The sequence below is a fragment of the Procambarus clarkii genome, chromosome 9 (genome assembly GCF_040958095.1).
Source record: "Procambarus clarkii isolate CNS0578487 chromosome 9, FALCON_Pclarkii_2.0, whole genome shotgun sequence".
Taxonomy (NCBI): Eukaryota; Metazoa; Arthropoda; class Malacostraca; order Decapoda; family Cambaridae; genus Procambarus; species Procambarus clarkii.
Window position 1 is genome coordinate 3515654 of NC_091158.1, and position 14979 is coordinate 3530632.

The following is a 14979-nucleotide window of genomic DNA, read 5'->3' on the forward strand; positions in this document are numbered from 1 at the left end:
GCCGGGGGTGCATCATGTTTTGTGTCCGGTTGCGGCGCTTCGCCGTTATTTGCGCGCCACAGCTTCTGTGTCCGGGGACGCGCTGTGGGTTGATCCGGTTTCCCTTCTTCCCTGTTCGCGGGTTCGGGTCTCTCAGGTCGTCCGCTAGGGTTATTAGGTCTAGCCAGCCTGCGGTCTATCCCCGTGCCCATGACGTTCGTAAGTTTGCGGCTCTTGCTGCCGTCTTTGGGAATATGGCTTGGTCTGATATTCGGGCGCGGGGATTTTGGCGGTCGAACAGGGTCCTGGCTGCTCGTTACCTTGTGAATGTCCCTGGCCCTCGTCGGGCCTGTGTTGCTTTGGGTCGGCGGTTGCAGCCAGTTGTCTCGGCTTCGAGTTGAGGGGTGAGCGACGACCGCCTCCCGGGTAAGTCCCTCTTTTTCTGTCTGTGGGTAGTTAGCTCCGGGGAGCCGACGGGGCTCCCCCCAGAAAACCAGCGTTGAATGTAATGAAACGCCATTTTCTGGGTGAGTCCCGGAGGCTCCCCGGCATCCCTCCCTCCCTCCGGTCGGCGGTTTTTCGTGTTTTTGACATCCAGCCTCAAGAACTGAGGTGTGGGTAGCCGGCGCGGGGGGTCTGGGGCTCCCCCTTCCCCCTCCCGGGGAGGGGGGAGCTGCGCAGACAGCGGCGCGGCAGTGTGTGACGTCACACTAATTTGCTTGTTTTCGGTTGGGGAGTTCTATCCACTAGTTCGGTATTAGGTAGCAATTTTAACCAGAATAGGGGTTTGTTTTGGGGCGCTTACCTTTCTGGGTGCCTGTTCCGGTCGATGGCAGACATAGAATGCTTCCAACTACACGGGGGCTTCTATAGGCCATTGCTCCCCTTGCCTCTCTGAGGGGGCCCGGTTCTGGCCGTGGTCCCCGGTAGGCCTAAGAACTCCATACACATGACTGATGCCAAAGTCTGACATTAGCATATCAGCCTGGGATAGCTCCGGGGAGCCTCCGGGACTCACCCAGAAAATGGCGTTTCATTACATTCAACGCTGGTTTTATTACATTCAACACTGGCTTTTTACATGTACGTGTTCAGGGAAAGGAATTGATAATTTTACAAAGATAAAAAAAAATTGCGAACACTTGATTTTATGCGCACAGGGGGAATGTCACAGTATACTCAGTGCATCACAGAGGTTAATGAGTTCCAAGCTAGTTTGAGTGAATCACTTGTTCTATGAGAATCTTTTGCTTGGTGGCTTTGAGGCTTCATTTTCTGTAAGCCCTAAGTTTGTGTGTGAAACATTGCTGACTTTCTGGCGGCTTTCCTAGTGGGGTGGTGAATTAGCAAAACAATAATTTACTTTCAAAAAGTAAAAAGTTACGTTTTTACTGCAAAAATGCAATTCAAATTTTTGTTTGTAAGGAATGTTTTCTGTTCTATTTTATGGTGTAATTGAAAGCAGATTTTCTTGGTGGTTGATTGAGATTTCTCGATCAATCACCCAAAAAATCCCACCAAATCTTTCCACCATGTTTTTGGGATGGGAAGACTCCAATGTCTTCCTACCATACTACATGGCAAGACCTTTTGACAAATTTCTTATCACAGTATAGTTAAAAGTCATCTGGAACCCTGCATGCGATCAGTGTGTCTGGTGGACTCAGGCAGTATATGCATTTAAATATAGCTGTACTGTATACATTTAAATATAGCTGTTTGAATTTAATATTTTTGTGAATATTTATCTAATTTTTAAATCGGAACCAATTAAGGTAAATGCTCCCAATTAATGAGTATTTTAAAATCTTGTTACAGTACTCTATTGTCTACCTCTACACTTTAATTATTAACAATTCTTACTTCAGTTTTAATTGACTATTAATTGTTTTGTAGCTCCTAAAATTAGATATGAGGCAGTCATATAGATCTCATTGTTTATTATAAATATTTTTGTCATAGGTAACACTGAGTGACGAAGCTATTGATGAAGGCTCAGGCTTTGGTGCTTCAGGATTTAGCTCCGGGTTTTCTGAGATATTTAAAACTCAGCTGGGTTCTGGCTTCTTTGGTTCTGGTGAAGATGAAACAAGTTTTGAACCAGATGATGATCTCACCACAGTTTCCTCAGAAACAACAAAAAAAACACTACCAGGTATGGATTAACATTTTAATTTATTTATTACTTACTTATATATTTATACAGCATACAGTGGGTTGTACAAGTACAGATTTTCTTGAGCAACCACCGGGTGACCCGGGAACCTCCCAGAAACAGGTGCAAGTGGAACCGCAGCCGTAGGAGAGACTCCAGAGGAAGAGACAAGGAAACGGTCCGAGAATCCCACACAAGACCCAGCTATTGCCTAACCTGGGAGGGAACCATATGGGACTTCCTCTAGTTCACCAAGAACCTGAACCCAGCGAGCTGGGAAAGGACTAAATCCCAGGCTAACAGACAACAGGACCGGCTGGGAGCCCAAACCAGCCAGTCTTCGAGGTAAGCCAACACCCAAACACCTAAGAGACGCAGGACAGGCCACCACGACCCGCGTAAGGCATGTGAACATGCGAGGTGCTAGATTCAACCCAAACGGGAGACAACGAAAGCCGTAACCTTGACACCCCACAATAAAACCGAGCCAGTCCCTGAACCCCGGATGAATCGGGACATGCCAATAAGTGTCTTGGAGGTCCAGGGACACCATCCAAGAACCTGTTGGAGCTGAACCTGGGACACCGTAGTCATCCGAAAGGAGGGGCAATGAACCCAGGGGTTCAGATGGGATAAGTCCAGAATTAACCGCAAGTCTGCACAACTGGGAACAGAAGGGAAACCCACCTGAGGGACACTGTCGTTTCGACGACGCTCAAGCGAACCAACTCTAAAATGACCCGACGGAGCGCAGAAGAAGAGGCATTCCCCACCAGCCCCAAACCCCCCGCAGGGAAAGGGACCACCCAACGCCACTGCAGGCCGAAGGAAATGACCTGAAATGCCCACAAATCGTGGGGCTAGGCGTGAGCGAACAGTGCAAGCCTCCCCATGATGGGCAAACCGCGACATGGTTGGCACCCCTTACGAGACCCAGAACACTACACAGAGTAAATACCGCACCAACCAGATGAAGGCGGGTGCGAAGGCGGAGCCGAACCAGAAACTGGCACATGGGGCCTACCACGATAGTTCCAATCTACAAAAGTGGAAGCAGGGAAGACCCCCATAATTATAGACCGGTAATCATTGACAAGTGTAATAGTCAAAATATTGGAAAAAATAATTAAATCTAAATGGGTAGAACACCTGGAGAGAAATGATATAATATCAGACAGACAGTATGGTTTTCGATCTGGAAGATCCTGTGTATCGAATTTACTCAGTTTCTATGATCGAGCAACAGAGATATTACAGGAAAGAGATGGTTGGGTTGACTGCATCTAAAAAAGGCTTTCGACAGAGTTCCACATAAGAGGTTGTTCTGGAAACTGGAAAATATTTGAGGAGTGACAGGTACGCTTCTAACATGGATGAAAAATTTTCTGACTGATAGAAAAATGAGGGCTGTGATCAGAGGCAATGTATCGGACTGGAGAAATGTCACAAGTGGAGTACCACAGGGTTCAGTTCTTGCACTAGTGATGTTTATTGTCTACATAAATGACCTACCAGTTGGTATACAGAATTTTATGAACATGTTTGCTGATGATGCTAAGATAATAGGAAGGATAAGAAACTTAGATGATTGTCATGCCCTTCAAGAAGACCTGGACAAAATAAGTACATGGAGCGCCACTTGGCAAATGGAATTTAATGTTAATATATGCCATGTTATGGAATGTGGAATAGGAGAACATAGACCCTACACAACCTATATATTATGTAAGAAACCTTTAAAGAATTCTGATAAAGAAAGAGATCTAGGGGTGGTTCTAGATAGAAAACTATCACCTGAGGACCACATGAAGAACATTGTGCGAGGAGCCTATGCCACGCTTTCTAACTTCAGATTTGCTTTTAAATACATGGATGGCGATATGCTAAAGAAAATGTTCACGACTTTTATTAGGTCAAAGCTAGAATATGCAGCAGTTGTGTGGTGCCCAGCACATCAACAAACTGGAAAAGGTGCAAAGACATGCTACTAAGTGGCTCCCAGAACTGAAGGGCAAGAGCTACGAGGAGAGGTTAGAGGCATTAAATATGTTAAAACTAGAAGACAGAAGAAAAAGAGGTGATATGATCAGTACATACAAAATTGTAACAGGAATTGATAAAATCGATAGGGAAGATTTCCTGAGACCTGGAACTTTAAGAACAAGAGGTCATAGATATAAACTAGCTAAACACAGATGCCGAAGAAATATAAGAAAATTCACTTTCGCAAACAGAGTGGTAAACGGTTGGAACAAGTTAGGGAAGAAGGTGGTGGAGGCCAAGACCGTCAGTAGTTTCAAAGCGTTATATGACAAAGAGTGCTGGGAAGACGGGACACCACGAGCGTAGCTCTCATCCTGTAACTACACTTAGGTAATTACACTTAGGTAATTACGATGAGAGGAACCCGAGCCCTGGCACATCCCCTCTGGGAAGGCCCACCCCGGGACCCCCAGAGAACCAACAAGTCAGACAAAGGATGGCAACTGGCCGAAGCAGCCTGAATATACTGCGCCATGGCAGAAGGTGCAAAAAGCAGAGGACAAAAAGGCGAGGACATCCTAAGAGCCAGGGCCCAGACCGATTCCAAGGAGGAGGCAAGCACCGCCTGCCGACACGCGAGCTGGGAAGCATAAAAGTGGGAAATTGCATCCCGCAAGATCAGAGCAAACATGTTCAACAAGACAGCCGACGCGCGAGCTGCCGAGCCCAAGGCACCAGACCCCGGAACGGCCCCGAGCGCTCCCACATCCTCTCCCAAGCCAGTCCGAAGACAGCTCCAGGAGGAAAAAGAAGCACAAGGCGGAAGCCAAGAGGGCCCGGGCGCGCAAGTCCTCAGCCACGAGCACAGCCGAAAGGGAGGGAACCTGCACATGGAGCTGCAGAATGCCAACATTCCCAGGGAAGGGCAGGAGCAAACAAGCACTCATTGAGGTGCTCAAGTTCGCCCCACAGGAAAACCTGAAACACTGTCGAAGCCTTCCGCCACTCAAGCGTGCGGGAACATTAGAAGGAGTGCCAAGCCTCTAAAGCAAAGACAGGACACTCCACCATTCAGGACGACTCTGGAACCTTGTAACGGACCCAGAAAGAGAACGAAGTCCCAAACCTGAAAGACGACGGATCCATCACCGAGGCATAATCCGGGTCACACAGGAGCTAAGCCACCAGGGCTGCCAGTACCGCAGATGGTTGGATGCGGGAAGCTGAAAACCTCCAGAAAGACGGAACTGACGCACCCGAGGGAACACGGAACTGATCCCGGGGAGGAGCAGACACCAAATCCAACTTATACGCAGAGGGGGGAAAAGAGAACCCCCTCCTTGTAACAATAAGCCTCGATCCAAGGGTAGAAAAACCCAGGCAGGGTCCAGTGGAGCCTTCCTCGTCCTTCCCCTTCCTTCCTTTCCCAAATCAGCCCCTCCCCAGCCCAAGGATCCCCCTCCATGGGACCCGGGATCGAGTCTTTCCCCAGAGCACCGGCCCCTAAAGAAAAGGCCGGCACAGCCGAAAAAGCCGAAGAGAAGGGGGCCCACTGGTCAGACCCAGAGGCTTTGGCAGAGAGATCGGACTCGAATGCCTCCGTCACTACACCGGAAGGGGCATCCCCCGAGACCGCCCGACTCAAGACCATCTAACCCTGGCCCCGACTCCCGAAACCCTCAGACGTTTTGGAGCAGGAAGCAGGGGGGAAGGCCCAGAATGAACCACAACAGGGGAAGGACCAGGGGGCGCGGACTGAACCATGGTCGAAGAGACCCCCACCCCCAAGTCCGGGTCCCTATAGGCAAAACAAGGCAGCCTTGGGGCATCCGGGTGAGCAACCAACTTAGTGCGTTGCAACAACCTAAAGCGCACATGCAACGCCTGCGCCGCCTGTACCCTTAGAACATCATCGTGAGACTGGGTAAGCTAAATCACCGGCAAGCAACCGAAATCGCAGGACTCCGGGTCGAAAGTGTCACCGACCCAACAGGCAGCATGACGGAGGCAAAAACCGTGAGGGTCACCCTGAGTCAAGGAGACTGAGCAACCCTCGAACTCGCACGAAGCGAGGGGGGGGGGGGGCTCTGGGGACACATCCATCGGATCCACATGCCCCAAGGGGATTCCCAGGGTCCAGAGCTCTTATCGTAACTCACGCCCAGGTAAACCCAGGCAGGGTACTGCTAACTGGCACCCAAAATTACTGACCAACTTTCTAAAGCTGAACCCCAGGGACGTGTACACTCACGGGGACCTAGCAGGGGGCTCCACCTTACCTTGAGGTTACCTTGAGGTGCTTCCGGGGCTTAGCGTCCCCGCGTCCTGGTCGTCGACCAGGCCTCCTGGTTGCCGGACTGATCAACCAGGCTGTTGGACGCGGCTGCTCGCAGCCTGACGTATGAGTCACAGCCTGGTTGATCAGGTATCCTTTGGAGGTGCTTATCCAGTTCTCTCTTGAACACTGTGAGGGGTCGGCCAGTTATGCCCCTTATGTGTAGTGGAAGCGTGTTGAACAGTCTCGGACCTCTGATGTTGATAGAGTTCTCTCTCAGAGTACCAGTTGCACCTCTGTTTTTCAACGGGGGTATTCTGCACATCCTGCCATGTCTTCTGGTCTCATGTGATGTTATTTCTGTGTGCAGGTTTGGGACCAGCCCCTCTAATATTTTCCACGTGTAAATTATTATGTACCTCTCCCGCCTGCGCTCAAGGGAGTACAGTTTTAGGCTCTTTAGTCGGTCCCAATAGTTTAGATGTTTTACTGAGTGGATTCTAGCAGTAAATGATCTCTGCACGCTCTCCAGGTCAGCAATTTCTCCAGCTTTGAAAGGGGCTGTCATTGTGCAGCAGTACTCTACTCTAGAGAGCACAAGCATTTTGAAAAGTATCATCATCAGTATAGCATCTCTAGTGTGAAAAGTTCTCTCTCTCACCAGAAGAGAACCGTGGACAGGTCAGGCACAAAAAAGGGGGGAAACAAGACAGACCCCTCCCCCCTCCACAAGGACAAAAAAAAACAAATAAAAATAAAACCCCGCAAGAGGATAATGCACCCCAAGGAACAGAGCCAGCCGCTGTGAATAGTGTCAACTGTCTGTGCAGTACCCAGCACCCTGCACCAGTGCAAAACTGCCTCTAACCTGAGGTAAACAAGGAAGACAAAACCCCAAGTACCCAAAAGGCAGCCGAAAAACCGAGCAGTAAAACAGCCCAGCAGAGGCAGGTCCCGAGAGACTTGTGGAAGGTAACCCCAAGCTCCAAGGGCAGTACTTACGGGGCACCTAGGGACGATAACCCTAAGCGCATGCAGTCCGAGTACTGTAGAATGACTCCTGGCTCTCGCACCCCCTGGAAAACAGCCACCACATGCAAAGCACTGTGCTGGAATCACTGGAGCCAAGCACACGACCTCTACTTCTAGCATCAGCCTTAGAACTGACCGGTGGATAGCCGGCGTGGGGGCGTTTCACTCGACCCTTGTGAAACAAGAGTCGAGTGAAACAAGGGTTTGCAACTACTGCCCCACTGAGTGGCAGTTGCCGCGAATATAATGTTTCACAATTATTTTGATGTTTCTCATTCGTTTCTTCTCTTTTTTTTTTTGCTGTATTATTATTCAAAAGTGTGTTATTTGTGGAATTTATATAGTTCAATGTGTGGAACATCTCTATGCTCAAAATTATGGGGCTCATTTATGTGACATGTATATTATATTCTACAATGAATCAGAGTTTTTGCTGTTATTACACTATATACACACACATTGTATATACCTATCTACTCACCTAGCTGTATTTACCTAGTTGTGCTTGCAGGGGTTGAACTCTGGCTCTTTGGTCCCGCTTCCCAACGTTCAATCAACTGATGTACAGGTTCCTGAGCCTATTGGGCTCCATCTTACCTACACTTGAAACTGTGTATGGAGTCTGTCTCCACCATCTCACTTCCTAATGCATTCCATTTGTCAACTACTCTGACACTAAAAAAGTTCTTTCTAATATCTCTGTGGTTCATTTGGGCACTCAATTTCCACCTGTGTCCTCTAGTTCATGTGCCCCTTATGTTAAATAGCCTGTCTTTATCTACCCTATTAATTCCTTTGAGAATCTTATGTGTGTTTACCATAACGAACCACTAAATAGGTATGGTGAGCCCAAAAAACAAGAGTGGGCTGCCACACCCAGCCAGCCCTCCTTCACTCCTTTAACACCTAACTTGCCAACATTCCTCCTTCCACAATACTGTTTGTGGTTTTGTCACACTATATACACATGTTATATACAAGTATCTACATGTTTTATTCACCTAAACTACACAACTAAGCTGATATGGTGTCCAAGCAGCAAAGTGATTACCATACACTGCATAACAAGTCACAGCAGCCAGCAGCGATGCTACCTCCCTCACGAAAATGGCTCCTCCCAACATCTTGAGATCTTGAGATCTTGAGATGATTTCTGGGCTTTAGTGTCCCCGCGGCCCGGTCTTCGACCAGGCCTCCACCCCCAGGAAGCAGCCCGTGACAGCTGACTAACACCCAGGTACCTATTTTACTGCTAGGTAACAGGGGCATAGGGGTGAAAGAAACTTTGCCCATTGTTTCTTGCCGGCGCCTGGGATTGAACCCAGGACCACAGGATCACAAGTCCAGTGTGCTGTCCGCTCGGCTGACCGGCTCCCTATACTCCTTTTGCTGTTATTACACTCTATACACACATTATAAATAAGTACAGTATCCACATTTGTGCTCATAGTGAACCACTAAGCTGGTATGGTGAGTCCAGATAATACCAGGTTAACACACAGAATCAGCAGACTAAGCTACCTCCCTCTCTCACCAAGATTACTCCTCCCACATTACTACAGTCAGCGCTAATTTTCACCACAGTTCTGCTATTAACAGAATTCTGGTCATTAAATCTTGTAAATGCATAATTTACCACAAGTTTATTTTGTAAAGGGACATGAAAAATTGTTTGAAGATTCTTAGAGGGACAAAATAATGGCAGTGTGCTGAGGCAAGTGCTGTGAACATCTTGAACAGCATTGATTCACTGATATCTGAACATTGTTCCCCGTCTTTATCACAGTCAGGCTCGTCTGTAATACTATCATGGCTAAATATTACCAGTTACATATATATTTTGACATTATTTGGCAATGCTGTGGTCACAAGCTGAACAGCAGTGCTGTTAGCTGATACTGCATGTGCCAGCCCTGGTTGCTCACTCAGTACTGAGCCTCTCTCACCCGGGAATGTTGCCTACGATTTTTTAAAAAATGGGGTCTGTTTATGAGAGCCCTGAGGAAGCTGATTTGAAACCTATGAAGCCGTGGGAGTTTTGAATGCTACACTATACTTACAAGCGCCCTGAGGCACCTAGCGCACCACCAATCTAGTGCCTTAACCCTTGTGCTGCTCAGGGCTAATTAGCATTTGTCACCCACAGGTGCATACCAAAAAAAATTGAATTTTTTTTTTTTCTTCTTAACACTTTAGTGCGCGCGGCACTCCCTGAAAAAAAAAGCGGGTTGTGCGCGCGGCGTTCTGGGCGCTCAAGCGTGAACACAAAAAAGTTTATCATCTTTTCACGCTCCTAACATCAATTCTCGAGCTACGTTTTTCACTTTGGTATCAATGCGTTGGCAATAAAATTCTCTACAAGATCATATTCATAAAATGTCACCCAAGCATTTGCTATCCCACCACGAAGTAAATAAACACGAAGATGACTCGCCGTGACACCCAAACAGGAAGTAAATGTTCATACTCTTTCGTTTGTTGCCAGCCTCACAGTCATCCTACAGCGCTTATTTTGATATCACTAAATTCGCAATAAAATTCCCCACCCAGACATATGCTTATCAATGTCTAATTATGTTCCGCACGAGTGTGGGAACTGGGCGAAGCGTTAGCCGTGATTTCAGCAGCGACGACAGTGTTGTGATGTAGCGCTTTGAAAGTTTATACTTATTTCACTGTCATGACATTATTTCTCGAGCTACGTATTTCATTTTTATAGCAATGTGTTCGCAATAGAAAGTTCTATAAGAACATGGGTAGAATTGGCCAACAGAGCGTCAAATAAATTTGCGGCAAATAAAATCTTACGCGAATCTTACGCGTGTTTGTACCCATGAGCGTAAAAAGTTTTTACTTTGCTCATGTTTTTTCAAGTTTATACTTGATTCACTCCGTTTTTTTTGTTTGTATAGTGTTCGGAATAAAATTCTCTACACAGAAATATGCATATAAATGTAGAATCATGATCGCGGCCAACACAAGAGTGTGTGGAGTGCGCGATTACCCTCGTTGTGTCACCAATTCAATAGTCTCTCCTCTAAGTTTCAATACATTGCCGTTTTCTCAAATAGGCACAGTGCCTATTAGAGAAAACAAAAATTTAATGGCAAACATATTCATACAAACCCCAAGTCGATCGAGTAGTAAATACCCAATATAACACGGTCCGTAAATTTACATCGTGATCCGACAAGCGGTTAGGCAAACCGCCCGTAAGTCCAAGTCGAAAATCCAGGAAAGTGTTAATCTTTTAATTTGTGTTCTCTGTTCATGGGAAAAATAATAAAAAAATCGTGAGTCTAGTGAGTCCTGACAGTAAATCGTGGTCACACAGTCAGCAGACAATGCTACCTCCCTCCCTATCAAGATTACTCCTCCCACTATAGCGCTAATTATCACAACAATCCTGCTATTATCAGAATCCTGGTAATTTTTACAGTCAGGGGTCTTCTGTAATAATATCAAAGCTAAATAATAGCATGAACATGTATATTATGGCACTTTTAGGCGATGCTGTGGTCACAAGCTGAACAGCAGTGCTGTGAGCTCATGCTGCATGCGTCAGGCTTAGTGGCTCACTCAATACTGAGGCCCTCACACCCGGGAATTTGGCCCACGATTTAAAAAAAAAAATGGCTTCTGTTTACAAGAGCCCTGATGAAGGTGAGGTGAACCCCGTGTATTCGCAGGCCGTTTAAATCTTGCGTAGTACTCCAATACATCATATGATGGGATACACAATTTATAGCAAGTCACTCAACCCATCATATGATGTGTTGCGCAACTTAAGGGTTAAGGTGCTTTGCACAGTGCAGAAGTTAAATAGTGTGAATTTTTTCATTTTCCAGATCCAAAGAAGAAAACCACAAAGAAACCTAAGAAGTGTAAGCAAAAGTCTGAACCAGAGAAGGAGGGGTGTATGTATACAGAGTTTGGTTGCTGTCAAGATGGTATGACTTCTGCTAGTGGACCCTTCCAGAAAGGTACGTTTCGACTTAATTTTATTTCAGCATACTGAGATAAAAAAATAAATAAATAAATAAAATATGCAAAATAAAAAACAAAATAAATTTAGTAACGATAAAATATGTGAAGTTATTAAAAGTGCAGTTATAGTGATCAGGTTATTATAAAAATAAATATAAATGGAAAATAGAACTATGTGAAATACAATATTCAGTACAAAATAGGCATAAAATTCTAAGGATAAATTTCATGTGTTTGTTTTACCTTTTATACTCTATGTCTGTGTGATATGTGGAGAAAACTTTCATATATCTGCTTGCAACTCTAAGGACACCTAGATGGTGGTAAAAGGAGGATCCTCATTGTTATTGAGCATGTTGTGCCACTGGTGGTAAATGATAGAATAATTAACACATTTCTGGGAAAAACCTTGAGTGATATCTTGAAAATAAATAAGTGTAGCTACATCAAACTTTTCACACACACACACACACACACACACAAAAAAAAAACTTTGGAGTTGCAAGATATAATCCAGCTTACGGTCCCAGATATTGTTGCATTATCAGAAACGAAACTAGAAGGAAATATAATAAATGAAGTCATATTCCCAAGAGGCTACCCAGTTTGGAGACGTGACAGGAAAACTAGGAAGGGAGGAGGAGTGGCTGTACTGGTGAAAAAACACCTGAAGGTAAAAGAGTTAATATTTGAAAACCCTCGAGATATTGACATAATGGCATTGCAAGTCTGGAATCAGGATGATAAGCTGATAATTGTAAATACCTACAGCCCACCAGCAAGCAACACATGGACAAAGGAAGAACTGGATGACAAACGAGAGGGCCTCATAATGGTCATGAGAGATATTATTGTACAAGCAGATAAAGATAAATCACGACTGTTGATACTGGGGGACTTCAACTTTAGAGCAATAGACTGGGAGGCCTATGAAGCAAGAACGGAGGACTTTTGGACATGCAGATTTGTGAACCTCATTCTGGAGACATTCTTGTATCAACACATAAAGCAAGCCACAAGAATGAGGGAAGGAGATGTACCGTCAGTACTGGATCTAGTATTCACCAGGAAAGAAGAAGAGATTTTTGACATCCAGTACCTTCCTCCCTTGGGAAAGAGTGATCACGTCCTGTTAGACATTAAATATGCTTTAAGATATCATCTAGAAGAAAATGGGGACATTGAAACAGTTGATAAACTCGATTTAAGGAGAGGCAACTATGGGGAACTTCGAAATTTTTTTAATGAGTGTAATTGGACAGAATTGTTGCTAGGCAGGGAAGTAAATGAAATGTATGCCAAATTTTTAAAACTATACGAGGAAGGCACACAAACATTCATACCAAAACAGAGATGCAGGGCCAGAAAACAGGATTGGTTCGACAGAAATTGTGAGAGGGCAAGAGACCAAAAGACACAAAAATGGAATCAGTATAGGAAGAGGCCAAACCCCCAAACATACCAGCGATACAAAGATGCGAGAAACAATTATACAGCAGTAAGGAGAGAGGCAGAAAGAAATTTTGAAAAAGGGATAGCAGATAAATGTAAAACAGAACCGGGCCTATTCTACAAATTCATAAACAACAAATTGAAGGTAAAGGATAATATCCAGAGGTTGAAAATGGGAAATAGATTCACGGAAAATGAAAAGGAAATGTGTGAAACATTAAATGAAAAGTTCCAAAGTGTGTTTGTACAAAATGAAATCTTCAGAGAACCAGACACAATAAGAATTCCAGAGAACAACGTAGAGCGGATAGAGGTGTCTAGAGATGAAGTGGAAAATATGCTAAAGGAGCTCGGGAGGAACAAAGCAGCTGGCCCAGATGGTGTTTCACCATGGGTTCTGAGAGAATGTGCATCTGAGCTCAGCATTCCACTTCACCTGATCTTTCAGGCATCCCTGTGTACAGGAATCGTAGCAGACGTGTGGAAACAGGCTAACATAGTTCCAATCTACAAAAGTGGCAGCAGGGAAGACCCCCTCAATTATAGACCTGTATCATTGACAAGTGTAATAGTGAAAGTATTGGAAAAGCTAATCAAAACTAAATGGGTAGAACACCTGGAGAGAAATGATATAATATCAGACAGACAGTATGGTTTTCGATCAGGAAGATCCTGTGTATCGAATTTACTCAGTTTCTATGATCGGGCCACAGAGATATTACAGGAAAGAGATGGCTGGGTTGACTGCATCTATCTGGACCTAAAAAAGGCTTTCGACAGAGTTCCACATAAGAGGTTGTTCTGGAAACTGGAAAATATTGGAGGGGTGACAGGTAAGCTTCTATCATGGATGAAAAATTTTCTGACTGATAGAAAAATGAGGGCAGTAATCAGAGGCAATGTATCGGAATGGAGAAATGTCACAAGTGGAGTACCACAGGGTTCAGTTCTTGCACCAGTGATGTTTATTGTGTACATAAATGATCTACCAGTTGGTATACAGAATTATATGAACATGTTTGCTGATGATGCTAAGATAATAGGAAGGATAAGAAATTTAGATGATTGTCATGCCCTTCAAGAAGACCTGGACAAAATAAGTATATGGAGCACCACTTGGCAAATGGAATTTAATGTTAATAAATGTCATGTTATGGAATGTGGAATAGGAGAACATAGACCCCACACAACCTATATATTATGTGAGAAATCTTTAAAGAATTCTGATAAAGAAAGAGATCTAGGAGTGGTTCTAGATAGAAAACTATCACCTGAAGACCACATAAAGAATATTGTGCAAGGAGCCTATGCAATGCTTTCTAACTTCAGAATTGCATTTAAATACATGGATGGCGATATACTAAAGAAATTGTTCATGACTTTTGTTAGGCCAAAGCTAGAATATGCAGCTGTTGTGTGGTGCCCATATCTTAAGAAGCACATCAACAAACTGGAAAAGGTGCAAAGACATGCTACTAAGTGGCTCCCAGAACTGAAGGGCAAGAGCTACGAGGAGAGGTTAGAAGCATTAAATATGCCAAAACTAGAAGACAGAAGAAAAAGAGGGGATATGATCACTACGTACAAAATAGTAACAGGAATTGATAAAATCGACAGGGAAGACTTCCTGAGACCTGGAACTTCAAGAACAAGAGGTCATAGATTTAAACTAGCTAAACACAGATGCCGAAGAAATATAAGAAAATTCACCTTCGCAAACAGAGTGGTAGACGGTTGGAACAAGTTAGGTGAGAAGGTGGTGGAGGCCAAGACCGTCAGTAGTTTCAAAGCGTTATATGACAAAGAGTGCTGGGAAGACGGGACACCACGAGCGTAGCTCTCATCCTGTAACTACACTTAGGTAATTACACTTAGGTAATTACACACACCTGGACAAAATAAGTATATGGAGCACCACTTGGCAAATGGAATTTAATGTTAATAAATGTCATGTTATGGAATGTGGAATAGGAGAACATAGACCCCACACAACCTATATATTATGTGAGAAATCTTTAAAGAATTCTGATAAAGAAAGAGATCTAGGAGTGGTTCTAGATAGAAAACTATCACCTGAGGACCACATAAAGAATATTGTGCAAGGAGCCTATGCTAT

General features: G+C 44.7%; 1 protein-coding gene across 1 annotated transcript in view; it reads left to right on the top strand.

The window, feature by feature from the left end:
• Window positions 1-14979, top strand: part of LOC123766071 (proteoglycan-like sulfated glycoprotein papilin) — a gene marked incomplete at its 5' end in the record, with an annotated part of 493143 nt that overhangs the window by 212951 nt on the left and 265213 nt on the right. The window contains 2 exon segments of the mRNA XM_069321077.1: window positions 1942-2134; window positions 11273-11407. Coding sequence (XP_069177178.1) covers window positions 1942-2134; window positions 11273-11407 — 328 coding nt within the window.